This window comes from Mastigoproctus giganteus, unplaced genomic scaffold (genome assembly GCF_048544385.1).
Source record: "Mastigoproctus giganteus isolate SK-2022 unplaced genomic scaffold, ASM4854438v1 scaffold_16, whole genome shotgun sequence".
Lineage (NCBI taxonomy): Eukaryota > Metazoa > Arthropoda > Arachnida > Uropygi > Thelyphonidae > Mastigoproctus > Mastigoproctus giganteus.
Window position 1 is genome coordinate 2,080,714 of NW_028328293.1, and position 19,201 is coordinate 2,099,914.

The 19,201-nt window shown below is 37.2% G+C and overlaps 1 protein-coding gene across 3 annotated transcripts in view; it reads right to left on the reverse strand.

The window, feature by feature from the left end:
- The window catches only part of LOC150074891 (acetyl-coenzyme A transporter 1), a 191,689-nt gene that overhangs the window by 42,330 nt on the left and 130,158 nt on the right, over positions 1-19,201 (reverse strand). For all 3 annotated transcript variants that reach the window (XM_090389420.1, XM_090389421.1, XM_090389419.1), the window contains exon 6: positions 12,167-12,287. In XM_090389420.1, the coding sequence (XP_090245546.1) occupies positions 12,167-12,287 (121 nt within the window). The remainder of the gene's footprint in view (positions 1-12,166; positions 12,288-19,201) is intronic.

The window sequence follows — 19,201 nt, forward strand, 5'->3', positions numbered from 1 at the left end:
GATGTAGAAGCAGTAAGAAACGGCTATACAGTCCTATTCGTTTTAGGAAGGAGAAGAATTCTGAGATTTGATTTTTCGCCTATGATATGGCTAAGCGACAAAAGTTCCTTTAAGCTTGCCAAAGAACTGAATGACACTAGTCTAGCATTATTATATAGAATACATTCCAGAAGTATGTGTTTGACTGTGAGTGATGTATGACAATGATTACACTGAGGAGTGTCATTCCCGACAAAAGGAACAGATGGGTTAAATGAGTATGGCCGATTCTGGCTCTGGCTAGAATTACTTCTTGTCTGTTTGCAATGAGGCTGGAAGCCCATAATTTTGGTACAGATTTAATTTGAAGTAGTTTATTATGTATTTGCGCTTGCCATTGAAGAGTCCATTGACCTTTACATATACTTTGTATATTCATTTTATAATCTGTGAATGGTACTAGAGAATTCGTTGGGGCTGAGCTGGATGGATGTTTGGCAGCATCATCTGCAATTTCATTTCCTGGTATTCCAGTATGGCCTGGGATCCAGCAGAAGATAACCTTTTGTTGATGCTCTCTGAGATGTATCAACTCTGTTCTAATCAGCTTTAATAATGGGTGAATAGGTGGGGAATTACTTTGCGAGTCTATGTATATTATGCTCTTTTGAATTGACATAGGGAAAATATTTTCTAAAGCAAGCTTTATGACATATAATTCAGTCGTGTAACTACTACTACACTCTGTTGGAAGAGATAGAAAAATGGTAGTATCAGGGAGTACCACTGCTGCACCTGATCCACTCTCAGACTTCGATCCATCTGTATATATTTTAGCAAAGTCAGGATAATGTTGACTATGCACAATGTGTAGCTGTTGGATGTTAATGTCTGATTGAGAATGTTTCCCCACTGGTGGAAATAATTGTCACAAGATGGCATGATGACAGACCATGGAGGGTCGGGATCTATAGGATCTTGCAAGATTTTATTGAAGTGTATATCCCAATTTTCTGCTAGGTGCTTTAGCCAGCAGGCTGAACTGTCTACGTTTGTTTCTATAGAAGGTCATAAACTGCGGATTATAAAGTATTGACGAATTAAGATGGGTCGTCTGGCTTTGGATCTTGGTTGCATAGTTCAGCAACATCTTTCTCCTGATATTTAGAGGAGGTTCATGGGCTTCAACATACAAACTTTGCACTGGAGATGTTCTAAATGCACCCAGTGCTGTTCTAAGAGCTGAATGTTGAATAGGGTTGAGGTGAGTTAAAGCATTCTCCCTAGTGGAATCGAAGACAGGTGTGTGCCGTAGTCGGCATGATCTTATGGGTCTATATAAATGAAGAAGACTGTAATGATTTGCTCCCCATGCTGTGGCTGATAAAAGTGTGTTCAGTTTTTTTTTTGACAAGCAGTCTGGAGATGTTCAATGTGCTTTTAGAAATTTAACTTACTGTCAAAGAACAATCCTAGTAGATGAATACTATTAGCTATGGGAAGAGGATGGTTATTTAAGTGGAGCTCAAGTTCAGGATGCATATTATGTCTGGTACAGAAGTGAATGGCAGTAGATTTCTGGCTGGATAGTTTATAACCATTTTGTGTCATCCATGTCAGGATGCAATTGATCGATATTTGCAGTTGGGGTTCAATGTAATGCATGTTTTGAGAATGACAGGAAATTGTGAGATCTGCAAAAAGGTATGAATCCACAGTTTTCGGAATGAGTTCAATTGTTTGTTTGTTTGTTATTTGGTTTTTAGGAGCATTAGCAACTAAGGCCATATTGCTCCGGGGCTATGCGGTGGTCATTCCCTGACCTTTCTGCATCCTCCATATTTGGTGGTCACGGGCTCGAACCCCGGTCAAATCATGAGTTCAATTATATGATTCATTCTCATTGCAAACAAAGTGGCACAAAGAACAGACCCTTGTGGAATTCCTTCTTCTTGGATAAAGTTTTTAGAGAGGGTTCCCCGATAACGAACTTGAAAGGATCTCTGTTGAAGGAAATTTTGGATAAAATATGATAAATTACCTCTCAGGCCAAGAGAATGTATATCCTTTAAGATGCCGAAATGCCACGTAGTATCAAAGGCTTTCTCAACATCAAGACAGACCATGACGAGATGTTCCTTTTTGATGAAAGCATTTCTGATATTTGTCTCGGCTTTGGTCACAAGATCCGATGAAGATTGGTTTTTCCAGAATCCAAATTGGTTGTTGTTAATCAAGTTTTGAGACTCGAGGAACCAAGTGAGATGGCGATGTATCATTTTCTCAAGAGTTTTGCTGAGAGCTGGTAAGGGATATCAGCCTGTAATTTTGAGGAACAGAATGATCTTTACCGGTTTTGCAATTGCTAGTACATAAGAATGATGCCAGGAACTTGGGTCAGAAAAAATTCGATTGTATAATATGAGCAGCGAATAGAGTGATCTTTGATCCAGATTTCAGAGCATTACATAATATATTCCATCAGGGCCAGCAGCACTGTTTCTTGAGTTGGTAAGAGATTGCTGCAGGTCAAGCATGGTAAATGATTGATTATAAGATAAAGCAGAATTGTCAGTGAAATTCAGTCTGCATTTCTCTGTAACGGTTTTGTTTTTGAAATGATTAATCATAAGCATTACAAGAAGACAACAGAGAAAATACAATTCCCAGTGCATTTGATATATCTGTAGGATTAGAGAGCTCCTGTCCATTCCAGTTCAGTAGTGGGGTGGATAAAGGTGGAAATTTACTGTTCAAACATTTCATTTTTCTACAGATTAATCTGGTATCAGTATTTTTATTAACTGATTAGGCGAATTTAATCCAACTTTCTTTTCTTTCTTTAAATCCGATTTAATGAGCTTTAGCTCTAAGCCGTTTATAGCTAATAAGATTGGATGCGGTTGGATATTTGCGGAAAAGGTTCCATGCTTTGTTTTTCTCTTTTTTTGCATTATTGCAACCTTCATTCCACCAGTAATTTATTTTTTATCTATTTTTTACTGGATATTGAGGAATGGCGGCAGACGTGGCTGCCAGCATTTTATTTGTGATGTGCTCGGTAACACGGTTGATGGAACCGGACTGAATGATATTGTTGTCAAATGATATGTGCTTTCTGTATTTTGTCCAGTGAGCCCGTGAAAATTTCCATTTAATTGGATTTTCTGTTGGGAAGGAATAGGATGTTTGAATTTTGCAGATTAACGGATAATGGTTGCTGCAATAGCAGCAACCATTATCCGTTAATCAGCGACTATGCTATAAAGATCACTCAGAGATACCCAATCTATACTTGGAAGGAGGATTGGGGAACAAATGGAAAGGTCTATTGCAGATGTTGAACCTGTAGAGAGAGATGCACATATGTAGGAGATCCAGTATTTAGTAAGGTTAAATTCTGTCTATTGATCAGCATTTTGATAAGCTTACCTCGTCTGTCTGAGGTGGGGGACACTCCATAATGGATGATGTGTATTAAAATCTCCTAGTAAACAAAATGGAGATGGTAACTGCATAACAAGATCTTCGGGTTCCTGAATAGTATACCGATGATTAGGTGGAAGATAAATTGAAACCAATGTCAGAGTAATACCATTAACAATACGTGTGGCAATGGCTTCTAAGGATGTTTGTAATGGAATGCATCTGGAGGGGATGCTTGAATCCACAAGTATTGCTACTCCTCCATGAGTGCTACTGGAGTCAGCCCTGTCTTGCCTGAACACAGTGTAATTTTTGATTGAAACTGATACCAGAGATGTAAAATTAGTTTCTTGCAAGCACATTGCAAGAGGTTTGTAGTGGTGAATTAATTAATGTATATCATTGATGTTACTGTGAAGACCTCTACAGTTCCATTGGATATGTTCTATTATTTGGTTTTGTAAGAGGAAGATGAATCTGTCTGCTTTTTATGCATGGGTTGATTATAACGGTCAGGTTTAAAATTTTTTTTTCTGGGAAAATTGGGGCATCCTGAATCATTTTTATCTTCCATAAGATTGGATATCTGCATGTAATTCAAGAAAATCTTCTTGGTTGGGCATATCGTTGGTATCTATGCTTGTTGGTTGTGGTTGTTTCACCTCCACAAGATCTGATTTTTGCAATTTTTCTGCCACTTTACTGTGGGTTAGGTTTTGAGTTGGAATTGTGATGGCGTATTATTACTTTGGTCCACTAACTGTGATTTAGATGTAGGCTGAGTCGATAGTATTGATTGAGCCCAGTCAGCGATCAATTTGTCAGGATAGACTGACACTTCTGTTTGACATACTACTGATTCGTGACTATGGGTAGCCGAAGAGTAAGTGCTTTTTGGCATGCTTGAATTTACTTTTCTTCTTCTTCTTGTCTTCTAGCTTCTTGAAAAGATACTTTATTTTCAGTCTTGTATGTCTGTATTTTTTTTCCTAACTTCCAGAGATCACAATCTTTAGAGTATGCCGGATGATTGCCCCTGCAATTAGGACACTGCAAAGTCTGTGCCTTGCATTCTGATTGCATATACGTTTTGCAACTGCAGTTTGGACATGTTGCATCTCCACTGATTGCTGCCTGGGAGTGACATAATTTCTGACATTTGTACCATCTTAGAGGGTTCGGGATAAAGGGCCGAGCACGGCAGTTTAAATAAGCTGCTTTGACTGAGGATAGTTGATTCGGTGAACTGAAGATTAAAATTATGCTATGTGTTGGGACTAAGGTGCCGTCTGTTATTTGGGTTTTAGGAGCATTAGCAACTAAGGCCATGTTGCTCTGGGGATATGCAGTGGTCATTCCCTGACCTTTCCGCATCCTCCGTATTTGGTGGTCACAAACCCGAACCCCGGTCTAATCAAGAAGCATGTGCTATGCACTGCTGCTCCTGCCCACCTGGCTACGGAGGTGCCTAAGGTGCCGTCTTTTCGTATCATGATTCCCTTGGCCTGAGTTACATTTTGATCTTTTAGTTCCTGGATTTCGTCTTCCTTGGAAACATTTAATAGTCCCATTCACTGATCACTCCCTTGGAACGATTCAGGGTATTATGTGGAGTAACGAATTGGAATTCCACTTAAGGATGTAGGTCTTAACAGTGGGTGAGAGGTTTCTATTAGCAAGTCTCCAGATTGAAGATGTTCCACCATTTTTGGAGATGCTGCTGCATTTTCAAGGCATTGTTGTATGATGAAAGGGAAGAGTTTGCTGACAGGTTGTGAAGACAGAGAATGGATGATCAGGAAAGCTGGAGATTCCTGCTTATTTGCATCCTTTTTTAGTCTTTTCGACAGCGAGAAGTCATGATCAGTTTCATGGTTGTCATGTTGAGAGCTCTTTGGCTCTAATCGTGGGAAGTCATTAGTGTCCATGTTTACTCCTTTTAGCCCTGAGAGAGGAACTTTCTTCTCCCAGGTTACCGGCCATGCCACGTGGAGGCAGGAGCGGTGCAACCAATGACGAAGCAGTTATTAAAGTTAGTAGAGTAAGATGGTATTTAATATAAATACTAAAAAAGGAAAAGTTGGTTTCCCTTTCTGGGTTCTTCAGACTTTTTAGGCAAAGAACCACTTTAAGTGAACAAAACAGAAGAAAATCACACAACAAAAATAAGACTATATCACTTTCAAAGAGTACTCTATGAATCGCAGATAAAAATCACTTGTCACTATCACTTAGCACTCAGGGCCATTTATCTTTTCTTGTCATTCCAACAAGTGATACAGATAGCCCTGCATTTATAGTCAACATAATAAACCACTGATTTAAACCACTGGTGAAAACAGGGTTGGATCACAATATATAATCCTGAATTAATAAGCAAATAAAGAAACTTGTAACACTCACAGTAAATCCATTTACTGTGAGTGTTACAAGTTTCTTTATTTGTCCTTTGATTAGAAGTAAATATAGTACACTCTGTAAAATCTGGAACATTTTACAAAAAAAAAAAAAAAAAAAAAAAAAATTTAATAATCTGTAAATATTTAGACAGCAATCCAGCACACGTATCAATGATCACATTTGTAGTAGTAGTGGCATGTGATGCAAGAAAGCAACTGTATGAGTTTATGCAGCATCAGCCAAAAAAAAAAAAAAAAAATCACACCATTCGCTCCAAATGGCTGTCCAGTTCCTCCTTAAATTTATTCAACCTACCAAATTCCACGACATATGGAAGTTTGTTCCAGCAATTAACCACCCGCTGGCTAAAGGCAAATTTCCGCACATCTATTCTACATCTGTCTTTTCTTAATTTGAATTTATGCCTCCTTAGGTTCGTAATCTGAACAAGTGGAAGGATCCCATCAGAATTCAGCGTGCTCAACCCATTCAAGGTATACACCTCAATCAGATCACCGCACAGGTGCCTAGTCTCCAGCCATTGCAATTTGCAGAACGTAAGCCTCTCTTGGTAAGAGGATCCCTTCATTCCCCTCACCAATCTTGTTGCTTTTCTCTGTACACGCTCAAGGAAATCGACATCCTTCCTAAAATGAGGCCTCCAGACCTGTACGCAGTACTCAAGGCGTGACCTGACCATTGCCTTATACAGAGGGACAATCACCTCCTTTTCCCTGCTAGCAAAATTCCAATATATCATTGACAAAACCCCATGACCTGCCCTGGCAGCCTGTCTCCATTGCTCAGAAAACTTCATATCTGACTGCACAATTACTCCCAGGTCTTTTTCATTTTCTACCACCTTAAGTGTAGTACCACACAGTTGGTACTTTTCTCTCGGGTTACGTCTACCCATATGCAGTACTTTGCATATGTCAAGGTTAAACTTCAGTTGCCACTTCTTAGCCCATCTGCCCAAATTATCTAGATCCTGTTGCAGTAGCACACTGCCATTACTGTCACTACCCTGCCAACCTTTGTATCATCTGAAAACTTCGGCACTAAGCCTGATATACCTTCATCAATATCATTGATAAATATACAAAACAACAGAAGACCCAACACAGAACCCTGTGGGACTCCACTAATAACATTAGTCCACAAAGAGCAGCACCCATTGATTACCACCCTCTGTCTTCTCCCACTTAACCATCCTTTTATCCATTGTAGCAACTTACCCTTAATACCATTCTGCTCCAATTTGTACAATAGTCTTCCATGCGCAACAGTGTCAAAAGCTTTCCTGAAATCCAAATATATGATATCAAAATTATTTTTTGCATCCAGTTCCTTTGTAACCATATCATAATAACCAATCAAATTTGTCAGATAAGACTTTCCCTTAACAAACCCATGCTGTGTCTGAATTATTGCTGCAGTCTTGTCTAGATGATCCTGCAATGCATCTTTAACCAGTGACTCCATTATTTTACACGGAACAGAAGTTAAACTAACTAGTCTGTAATTACTCGTGTCACCCTTCGATCCTGCCTTTGTGAATTGGGGATACATTTTCACATCTCCAGTCCGTGGGAACCTCCCCTGAGTCCAAGTATGCTCTCATAATTATGGCTAAGGTTTTGCTTAGTTGCTTTGCCACTTCCTTTAATATAACTGGACAGATCCCATCCACCCCAGGTGCTTTTCTTATTTTTAACTTCAACAATTTTTCCTCCACTTTGTTCTCAGTTATTACAAAATCATTAAGTACCCTGCTACAATTTGATAACCTTCTGCCATTTTCAAACCTTAATAATTCCTCATGTGTGAATGTAGATGCAAAATACTCATTCAGTTTGTTTGCTATCTGAGCAGGATCATGAACAGTCGAACCATCGATGTCAAGTGGACCAATCAGATTCATCTCCTTCCTTTTAGAGTTTATATAAGTAAAGAAATCCTTGCCGTTTTTCTTAGCATCTTTTGCCAAGGATTTCTCATAATCTGCCTTCGCTTGCCTAACCTCCTTTGTGACCTGATTACAGACTAGCATATATCGGCCATAGGCTTCTGAGTCGCTTGATAATTTATATGCATCCCATGCATTTTTCTTCTCTGTTACGAGTCTCATTAGTTCATTTGATAACCATTTAAGCCTAAACCTTGAACAATATTTCTTAATAGGTATGAAACTTTTAGTAGCATTCACGATTAATTCCTTGAATGCTTCCCACTTAGAATTTACTGTTGGTAACATTGTCAGTTGATCCCACTGTACAAAATTTAAAAACTGTCTGAGACCACTGTACTCACCTTTACGGAAGCAAAAACCCTTTCCTTTACCCCTGATGGTAATTAAATCTTCAAGTAAATCCCACATCAGTACACTTCCACCTAGTGGTTCCTTTCTTAATAGGTATGAAACTTTTAGTAGCATTCACGATTAATTCCTTGAATGCTTCCCACTTAGAATTTACTGTTGGTAACATTGTCAGTTGATCCCACTGTACAAAATTTAAAAACTGTCTGAGACCACTGTACTCACCTTTATGGAAGCAAAAACCCTTTCCTTTACCCCTGATGGTAATTAAATCTTCAAGTAAATCCCACATCAGTACACTGCCACCTAGTGGTTCCTTTATCTGCAAATTCTTAATACACGAATGATCACTGCTGATAACCAGATCAAGAGTATTACTCTCTGTGGTTGCCTCTCGAACATGCTGCTGCAGAAAACAATCATCCAATAAATCCACAAAAGTCTGACTAGTGTGTGAGTGACCAACCCACAAGTTCCAGTCAATATCTGGGAAGTTAAAATCCCCCATTATAAAACATTCTGATTTACTAGCCCACTCTATCTCTCTGTACAATTGTTCACTGTACTCATTCAAGTCATTAGGTCTATAACACACTCCTACTCTTATTTTTGCTTTCACAGTGCTCTTATGTCACACCAAACTGACTCAACAATGCACTGTTCATCTATATCAACCTGGTGCACTGCTTTTGATTTTATGTTTTTCTTAATTAACAGCATAACACCTCCTCCCTTCCTATCCTGTCTATCCTTTTTGTACACATTGTACTCCCCAAATTCCAGTTCTGCATTCCTTATATCTGGGTGACACCACGTCTCTGCTATTCCAACAATATCCACATTTGATGTCTTGACCAACACTTCAAATTCATCAAATTTATTTACTATACTTCTAGCATTGGTGTACATGCACCTATTCCTATTCCTAGTTACCCTAACACCTCCCATATACCCACCTATTTCACAATGACTGCCATCCTTCCCTGAAATCCCCAACACCCCTCGCTCCAGGTCGCTACTTATTCTAATAGAAGTTTTGCAAGAATCACCTTCACCTCTGCCTGCGGCTACTGTTAAACTATTAGTCCTTGTATCCCTCCAAGCTAGCAGTTTTCCAGCCCACCTAACACTGCCTCGATAGCACCAGCAAATATTCTTGCACCCTTTCTATTTAAGTGTATCCCATCCCTGTAGAAGCAGTCTCTCCTGTTAACAAGTACAGACTAGGCTGAAAAAAAATAACTGAGGGCAAAGTGGAGGAGAAATTGTTGAAGTTAAACATAAGAAAGACACCTAGGGTGGATGGGATCTATCCAGTTATATTGTCTTTAAGAATACATGAAAAAGGGTGACATTCCTTTCTGTATAAGATGTTTCCAGGTTTTAAACTGCACAGATAATGCAATAGTCTTAATTTCACAGAACAAACCTGCTTTTGTAATGAATTGCCCTGATATTGCATCACTTTCGAAAAGATTGGCTTGCCGAAATGTTAATTGATCATTTCTTTAAAAGACGAGATGACATGCTGTTTCAAGGCTAACTAGTACCTCATAAGATAGTAAGGACTTTAGTGACAACATTCTTTACAAAACAGTTGTAAAGAATTGTTGGATGTGAACAACAATGCAATATGCGAAATCAGTTTTCACAGTTGTAATATAACTTAAGCTGTCTGTTCTAGTAATGCAACAACAGGACAACTTGTTACAAAGGCAAGTGAAGGCAGATTATGAGAAATCTTTGGCAAAGGATACAAAGAAAAACAGCAAAAACTTCTTTATTTATAAAAATTGTAGAAGGAAGGGGTTGAATCATATTGTTCAACTGGATATCGATGGTTCAACTGTTGATGATCCTGCTCATGTAGCTAACAAACTAAGTGAGTATTCTGCATCTACATTCACACATGAGGAGTTATTCAGGGAGGGGAATACCAGAGGTGAATTAAACTCTGGCAGTGAGCTAGATGATTTTGTAAGAACTGAGAGCAAAGTGGAGGGAAAATATTGATGGTTCGACTGTTGATGATCCTGCTTGGATAGCTGACAAACTGAATGAGTATTTTGCATCTACATTCACACATGAGGAATTCTGTAGGGAAGTGGAGAACCGAAGCTTATTACACTGTAGCAGGGAGCTAAAATATTTTGATATAACTGTGGGCAAAGTGGAGGAGAAATTGTTGAAGTTAAACATAAGAAAGACACCTAGGGCAGATGGGATCTATCCAGTTATATTTAAGGAGGTGACAAAGGAAGTAAGCAAATCCTTAGCCATAATTATGAGAGCACCCTTGCACTCAGGGGAGGTCCCTTTGGACTGGAGATGTGCAAATGTATCTCCAATTCACAAAGGGTGACATGAGAAATTACAGACCTGCTAGTTTAACTTTTGTTCTGGGGAAAACAATGAAGTCACTGGTTAAAGAAGCATTGCAGGATCAAGTATATGATATCAAAAAATAATTTTGATATCATATACTTGGATTTCAGGGAAGCTTTTGATACTGTTGCACATGGAACACTATTGTACAAATTGGAGCCGTATGGCATTAAGGGCAAGTTGCTACAATGAATAAAAGTGTGGTTTAGAGAAGACAGAGAGTGGTAATCAATGGACACTGCTCTTCGTGGATTAATATTATTAGTGGAATCCCCCAGGGCTCGGTGTTGGGCCCACTTTTGTTTTGTATATTTATCAATGATACTGATAAAGGTATATCAGGCTTAATGTCCAAGTATGTAGATGGTACAAAGGTTGGCAGGGTTGTTAATGAAAGTAATGACAGTTTGCTGCTGCAACAGGATCTAGAAAAGTTGGACAGATTGGTTGAGAAGTGGCAAATGAAGTTTAACATTGACAAATGCAAAGTACTGCATGTGGGTAGCAGTAACCCCAAAGAAATGTAACAATTGTGTGGTACTAAACTCAGGGTAGCGGAGAATGAAAAAGACAAGGGATAATTGTGCAGTCAAATATGAAGTTTTCTGATCAGTGCAGACAGGCTGCCAGAGCACATCATGGTTTCTTGTCAATGAGTTACAAGAATTTTGCTAGCAGGGATAAGGAGGTGATTATCCCTTTGTAGAAGACAATAGTCAGGCCACACCTAGAGTACTGCATACAGGTCTGGAGGCCCCATTTTAAGAAGGATGTAGAGTTGCTAGAACGAGAATAGAGAAGGACCACAAGACTGGTGAGGAGAACAAAGGGGTGCTCTTATGAAGAAAGGCTTAAGTTCTGCAAATTGCAGCATCTGGAGACTAGGTACCTGCGAGGTGACCTGATTGAGGTGTGCAAGGCCTCGAATGTTTTGAGCAGGCTCAATGCTGATGAGATTCTTTCTCTTGTTCAGATTACGAACCTGTGGGGGCCTAAACTCAAATCGAGGAAAGACAGTTGTAGAAAAGATGTGCAGAAATTTGCCTTTAGCCAGTGGGTAGTTGATTGCTGGAATAAACTTCCATCTGTCATTGTGGAAGTTGATAGCTTAAATAAATTCAAGGAAGCACTGAACAAACTTTGGGACCAAATGGATGGGGGAAATGGGAAGGGTTTTTTTTCTTTTTTTTTTTTTTGGCTGATTCGTATAAGCTTGCTTTCTTGCATCATATGCCTCTGTTAATGATAATTTTTTTTTTTTCTGTGGGAATTAAGACCATTCCATTTATCCATGCAGGTTAAATTCTGATTCCTGTAAAAATAAATGAAAGGACAAGACAGTCATTATGTTTACAGTTGTAAATAAGTTCATTTGTTTGTGCTCAATATTTATTAAAATGGATTCCTCTAAAACTATTCTACCAGTAGCTATACCTTTATAAAATCTGGAAAATTTTAAAATCCGGCACCTTTCAATCATTGGGGGTGCTGAATTTTAAAGAGTTTACTGTATTTTGTATTAATAAATAATTTTAAGACTCTTGTGAATTTATATTTAGAGCATACAAAAGCTACACAACAATATTTTGAATTACTTGGCCTATAATAACATTAATGTTATTTAGAGTAGTAGTCCAGGTTGCTTATTTCATTTACCTGATGCACAGCATATGACAAAAGTATAACAACATAATAATACAAAGGGAAACTGCCATCTTCAGCTTTAACCTGATTAGTCCACCACAAAAGAACAGCAAAAACTAGTCCAAGTAATAACCTGTATTAAAGAGGAAAAATTTGAATTTTAAACTAAATGCTATCTGATCTTGATTAAATGTATGGAAAAGAATTTTGTTTCATATAAAACACTAAGTAACTTAAGCCAAAGTTATTGAGGTTAATTATCTACTGCTGTTTTATGATACTAATAACTGGCATATGATTATTTAATTTAAATTTCTACAAGAACTGTATACTAGATATATCCAAGAAAGAACAGATATTAAAAATTTAGTTATCTATTAGAATTATTTTGTTGAATTTTTCATTATTTTTCCCTTCAGTATTCACTTTTGATCTGTATCACTTTTTAATTGTAAAAGTACAGCTAATCTTTGAGGTATTGCGTTTGTGTATAAAGTGCACCTTGCATTCTGATTCCTGCAAACTCTTGGAGTGAAATGGGAAGGGTTTTTTTTTTTTTTTTTTTTTAGGTTTCAGCTTTATTTTCACTCATTCCATTTTACTGATTGTTCAAATTTAGGTTGTCAGAAAATAATTCTTTTCAGATAACAAGACCATTGTTGCAAAAGATATTATTTGTTCTTTTTATTCAACATGGTGTCATAAATAAAGAATAAAATTATAAAGTGCACAATTTTCAACTGTTTCTTGCCTAAAAGCAATGTAATAAATTCAACTATGCACTTTCTGGATTTTTTTTTTTTTTTTTTTTTTTTGTGATCACTAGGAGTCTAAATTAAATATGGACAGTTATTACAAAAGAGAGGCTACTTCAACAATTCATTATGAGATGATTACTTATCATTACTATTGTTATGCTTCATAAAGTGCAATAATATCTAAGGCCATATTATATTATCCCTAAGTGCATGTTTGTGGGCTGATCTGCTTGTGCAGCTAAAAAACCAAGAATTACTTAAGGGAAAAGTGCTAGTTCCCTCCATATGAGATCAGCTAATTATAGTTCCAAATGAAGAGTCATTTAAAAGTTTCCCCCAGTTTCCAATGGGATTCAGAATGACAATCTCTTCTAACACCTGACAAAATTATACTGTTATGTAGGATGAAGTAACCACATATACAGAACAGTGTTTTATATACCAAAGAATAGAGCATCTCATGAACTTTTTTCTAGTTAACAGCACAAAATGGTGCTCTCTTCTGCCTCTGTTTCATAGGAGTTATCACACAATGAATATAGCTCACACAACATAAAATTATCCACATCAATTCAATGTCTCCAATTGATCCACATCAATTCAGTGTCACATTCATCGAGGAAATGCCATCCTGTCCTATGATTTATTCACACAGGAAATTTAGAATGGAAGGTATGGGTATGAGTTGTGTATATCACATCATTGGTGACTAATTCTATTTTACTCTCAGAGTCATTTCTTGGGCTTGATCAGACCCTGGGAATTATTCACTTATGGATAGAATTTGATAAGTTTTATGTTCCTGTATCATCTGTCCTGAACTTTTTTATTATTTTTGTAATTAAAAAAAAAAATGTGCTGGTACTCATTCCATAATAGCAAGAAAAGTTGAAAATGTACCTTGTGTTCATATTATGATATTACTGTTGAAATAAAACAATAAACAGATATATCAATATACTGTTTTTCATGCATAAATTATGGTTATTGATTTCATAACAAAGTTTTTATAGAACATCACAGATAAAACTTACAGAAAGAATATACAGATTTTTATTAAGTTCTTGTCTAATACAATATCTCAACTTCATTCCTGTCTGTGTGACATTTTTATAGCAGTCATGAAACCACATATTCTGAAGAGACATGGTGTGTCTGGGTGGACCTATAAGTTTAAGAAAGAATAGTGAAGTAATTGTTTTTGTCACCAACAAAGCTCTGGCTGGGCTGATGATCAAATTCATTTGTGAAAAATCCTTGTTCGTATTTGCTTGATGAAACTGGGTATGGTATTCAGCACATTCTTCAAGTGCTTAAATTTTTCTGGCACTATCTTTTCAATTAGGTATTCACAAAATCTGAAAATTGTAACTCTTTGGTTTAATTGAAGCTTATCTAATAATTTTCTAACTGCATTCTCCTCAAATGCCAACTGAGAGTTAATGTTTCAGGCCGTGTTTCCTATCACACACTTGTGCCAGCACTGCCAAATCAGCATTTTTATTATCAAGTAGTCTGCTTGCTATTGATTCAATGTTCTATAGAAACCCTCTGGCTTGAATGGAGATAATTTCTGTAATCTTTCCCACGAAGTGAAATTCCCTGTAACTTGATTTTCAGCAGCTTTGGTGGCATCTTTGTAATATGGTCCTGGAACTGTTTGTCTTTTATGAAAAAGTAATTAACAGCTTCTATTTTTTTTTTAAATTTATTTTTTTTTATTTGCCCCTCTACAGATCCATATTGCAATCTTGCAAGTCTAAGTTCAAGTAGATAATTCTTGGAGAACATTGTACATTAAACCTACATCTAATATAAAGTAGAAGTTGTAGTTTTTTTTCTGTAATTTTTCATATTGTGAATATCTCTCTTATTTGTCACAAACTGAATCATTTGTTGCTTCTTGAAAATGATTAATGCTTCATAGCTATTCTTCCAAACAGCTGAAACTCACAGAAACTTAATGCCATCCACTGTGTACTTAAAATTCAGCCAATTTTTAATAGTTCAATGTCCATCAAGTTTTCACACACTTACAGTTCTCTGGCATTTTTAGGTGTCACAACATAAAGTTTATTAATAAATTCCTTAAATGTATTGATACCTGTAACTAATTTTACTGTGTCATAACTAATAGTCCTAATCTGTGATTTGCACAGTGGAACACAATAAAAGAATGAAATTTATTTGTCCTTCATCAGTTTGGTAATTTATTTTCCATAACACACTGCAGTGTGTTATGGAAATTGGATATGCATCCAATCAAACAATCAGAAATGCAAAATGAGATAAATTATGCATTCCCAATAACACTGGTCTCCACATAAAATGTTATGAAAATACCTAATCTCGACTAATTTTATGCTGCTGAACATGAAAATATTAAAGTTTGTCGATTGGCTCTTGTTTTCGAATTACAGTTGGGGGTCTCATATTAGCGAGTTATTCTACATTATCAACTACAGCTCTCGTCAAAACACATGGCAACACCGCAGTTTCAGTACCACCATGCTCTTATCACATGATCGGCAATAAAGACTATGATAAATTCGATCAAACAGAATGTGAACTCACTGTTTGTAAGGATGGTCTAATAGTAGCAATGAACAGGAGGCACATTCCCAAAGAATGGGAACTATTTATAGACACTTCTAAGATTAGCCTTAAGTGAACTCACAGCCTTAAGGTGAACTCACTATTTGTAAGGTTGCTGATGTTCTAACAGTAGCAATGAACATGAGTCACATCCCCAAAGAATGGCAACTATTTATAGCCACTTCTAATATTAGCCTAATTTCCATTGTGTTATTACACAATAGAAATATGCTGCCTTCAATACCTCTTGCGTATGCCTTCCACAAAAAAGAAACATACGCAAACATGGAGAACATCCTCTTAGATATAAAATATCGGAAGTATAAGTGGCAGATATGTGGTGATTTAAAGCTAATCACCATTTTATTAGGAACTACAAAAGGGTTACACTATGTACTGTTGCTCTCTCTGTGAGTGGGATAGTTGTGTCAAGGAACATCAACAAAATCATTAACACCTGGAATGAAGAACATAGCCTTTGAACCTCTCGTAGATCCAAATAAAGTTTTGCTTTCATCACTCCACATAAAACTGGGGCTCATGAAAAATTCCACGAAGGCTTTGGAAGTGAACGGTCCTGCATTCACATACTTGCAAGAGAAATTCCTAAGAATTAGTACAGACAAGATTAAGGCAGGTGTTTTCATTGGTCCACAAATAAGGCAACTTTTCAAAGACAAACACCTTAGTGAAAGTGAGAAATCAGCATGGATAGCCTTTCAAAATGTTTTGACTGGTTTTCTAGGAAATGTTAAAGTCAGCAACTACAGGCTGCTTGTGAAAGATCTCATTACTTCTTACTACAAACTGGGGTGTGACAAGTCATTGAAGATGCATTTCTTGCACTCACATCTGGATTTCTTCCTTCCAAACTCTAGTGCTGTCAGCGACGAACATGGTGATTGCTTCCATCAAGACACCACAGCAATGGAACAAAGATAAAAAAGCAAATGGAATCCCACCATGTTAGCTGATTATTGTTGGATGGCAAAAAGGGATGCTTCCAAAGCTGAATACAAGCGAAAGGCAAAAGAGGCCCATGTTTGATACAGGTATGTTTGTAGCTACATCTTACTGCCATATAAATAAAAAATAACTTGTATAAATATAAACTATAAACAACTACTTTTTTCAAACACAAGAGCAAATCTGCCATTTTAAGCACTATTTCCGTGTTTAGCACCCCAAAATCTACTTTCATGCCAGTAACAAGATATGAAACAAAATTTGTTGTTCGGTGTAATGAGCTAATCACAGAACTTCACTGGATAATCACTCCGTCCTTTGGCCACGCCCACGACATGGTGAGCGGGGAAGTTACCCATGTTCTGGAGATCAGCCAGTAGTAGTAATGGGAAATGATGCAAGAAAGCAAGCTTGTATAGAATAAGCAAAAAAAAAAAAATTCATCCATCCATACCTTCCAAGAATTCCCCAGTTCTCCCTTGATGTAATTCAACCCATCCACTTCCACAACAACAGAAGGAAGCCTGTTCCAACAATCAACTGCCTGCTGGCTGAAAGCAAACTTCCACACACCTATCCTGCAACCATCCTTCCTCAACTTGAATTTATGCCCCCCTCATGTGTGTACTCAGCAAGTGGAAGAATACCATAAACATTCAGCTTGACTCAATCCAGTCAAGGCTTTAAACAACTCAATCAGATCTCTGTGCAGGTGTCTATTTTCGAGACGGTGCGATTTCAGAACTAAAGCCTTTCTACGTAAAAGCACCCCACATTCAAATTCAGCATCACTTAAGTCTGAGTGACACAGTCTCCACTATTCCTGCAATGTCTGCATTCAATGACTTAATCAGTACTTCAAATTTGTCAAATTTATTTCAAAGCTCCTAGCATTAGTGTACATGCAAGTATACATGCACATATTCTTATTCTTAGTTACCCTAACACAGCCCATATATTCATTTGTTCCATGATGAATGACCATAGCAGAGCCTGAGATCCCAGACACCTTACTTCTCAGGCTGCTGCATGCACCAATAGTAGCAATGCAAGAATCACTTTCACCTCTGCCTGCGGCTCTAGTTAAACTATTAGTCTCTGTATACCCCCCCCAAGCTAGCAGTTTTTCAACCCACCTATCACTGCCTTTTCATAGTATCAGCAATTATTCTTCCCCCCCCCTTTCTATTCAAATGTATCCTATCACTGTAAAAATGGTCTCTCCTGTTAATAAGCACAGACCACACTGAGAAAAATTCTACCCCCATGATCCTTGAACAATCCCCCCAGGGCTGAACTGATTGTTAAGGCACTTATCATTTACTCCCTCCTATCGTGTCTGGGCAGAATTGCAGGCACTTTCGAATTTAACTCTAACTTGCAACTTTATTTCAACATTGATCAGATGTATTTAGTATATGTATCAGTATATGGCATATGATGCAGCAAAGCAAATTATATAGCATTAGCCAAAAAAAAAAATTCCATTTCACTTATTCATCCCCTCCAATAGTTTCTCTAGTTCTTTAATTTTTTCAAACTAACCACATCCACTACAATGGAGGTAAGTTGTTCCAGCAATCAACCACCTATTGGCTAATTACAAATAATTAGTAATAATAATAAATGAATAAATATAAATGAATATCTATTCATTTATACCCCCCATGTACAAAATCTGAGCAAGAGGAAAAATCCCATCAGCATTGTGTTTGCTTAAGCCATTCAAAGTCTTAAACACCTCAATCAGATCGCCTTGCAGGTGCCTAGGTTCTAGATGCAGCAATTTGCAGAAGTGAAGCCTTTCTTGTAAGAGCATCCCTTTGTTCCCCCCCTCACCAATCTCATTAGCCTTCTCTTTACCTATTCCAGAAGCAGTTTTCTGACCACCTATAACTGCCTTAATAGCATCAGAAAATATTCTTGCACCCCCTCCATTCAAGTGTATCCCATTCCTGTAAAAATGGTCTCTCCTGTTAACAAGCAGAGGCCACATTGTGAAAAATTTTACCCCATAAGCCTCATTTCACTTATTGACAAGGCTCTCATCACATACTCCCTCCTATCATGTCTGGGCAGAATTGCAGACACTTTCAAATTCAATCATAATTTGCGACTTTTTTTCACAACTTACTTTTTAAGTAAGTCCTCAGATCTTTTAGAATTTAATTTTTCTTCCTCTTCCATCCAGCTGCAGATCGCTTCTTCTAGAATTTCATATTCATGAAATATACATTTTGTTTCACCACCCTTAACTCTTTCAATAATCTATAATTTTTGTTCAACTGTATAATTTTTCTTATTTTGGTAGCCATTACTTAAAGTCCTACTGATTTACTAATTTTGCAGCATATTTATTTCTGGCGCCCTAGAATTTACCACATTTTGAAAAAACTAAATCAAAACCAAACTGTCCAGTCTATCACAGTGTTGAAATGAAATCACGTGATTTCTCTATAAATCACCTTTTGGTTCATGTATATTTTTGTCTAGTTTAACCCTTTCCAGATTTTGCCATCCTAAGTGTAACCTCTAGTTAGAGAAAGGATGTCATGTGCTGTAATTTACAAAAATTTACTTTATAACTAATGCAATGCACTTGATGAACAGTAGCCATATCTCCACTTCAGAGGTAGCTGTTTGTAATTAGCATTCCACTGATACTGATATACTCTTTTATTGCATCTTAGCTGAGGAGAGAAACTGGGTGTCTATAGAAATTAGTCTC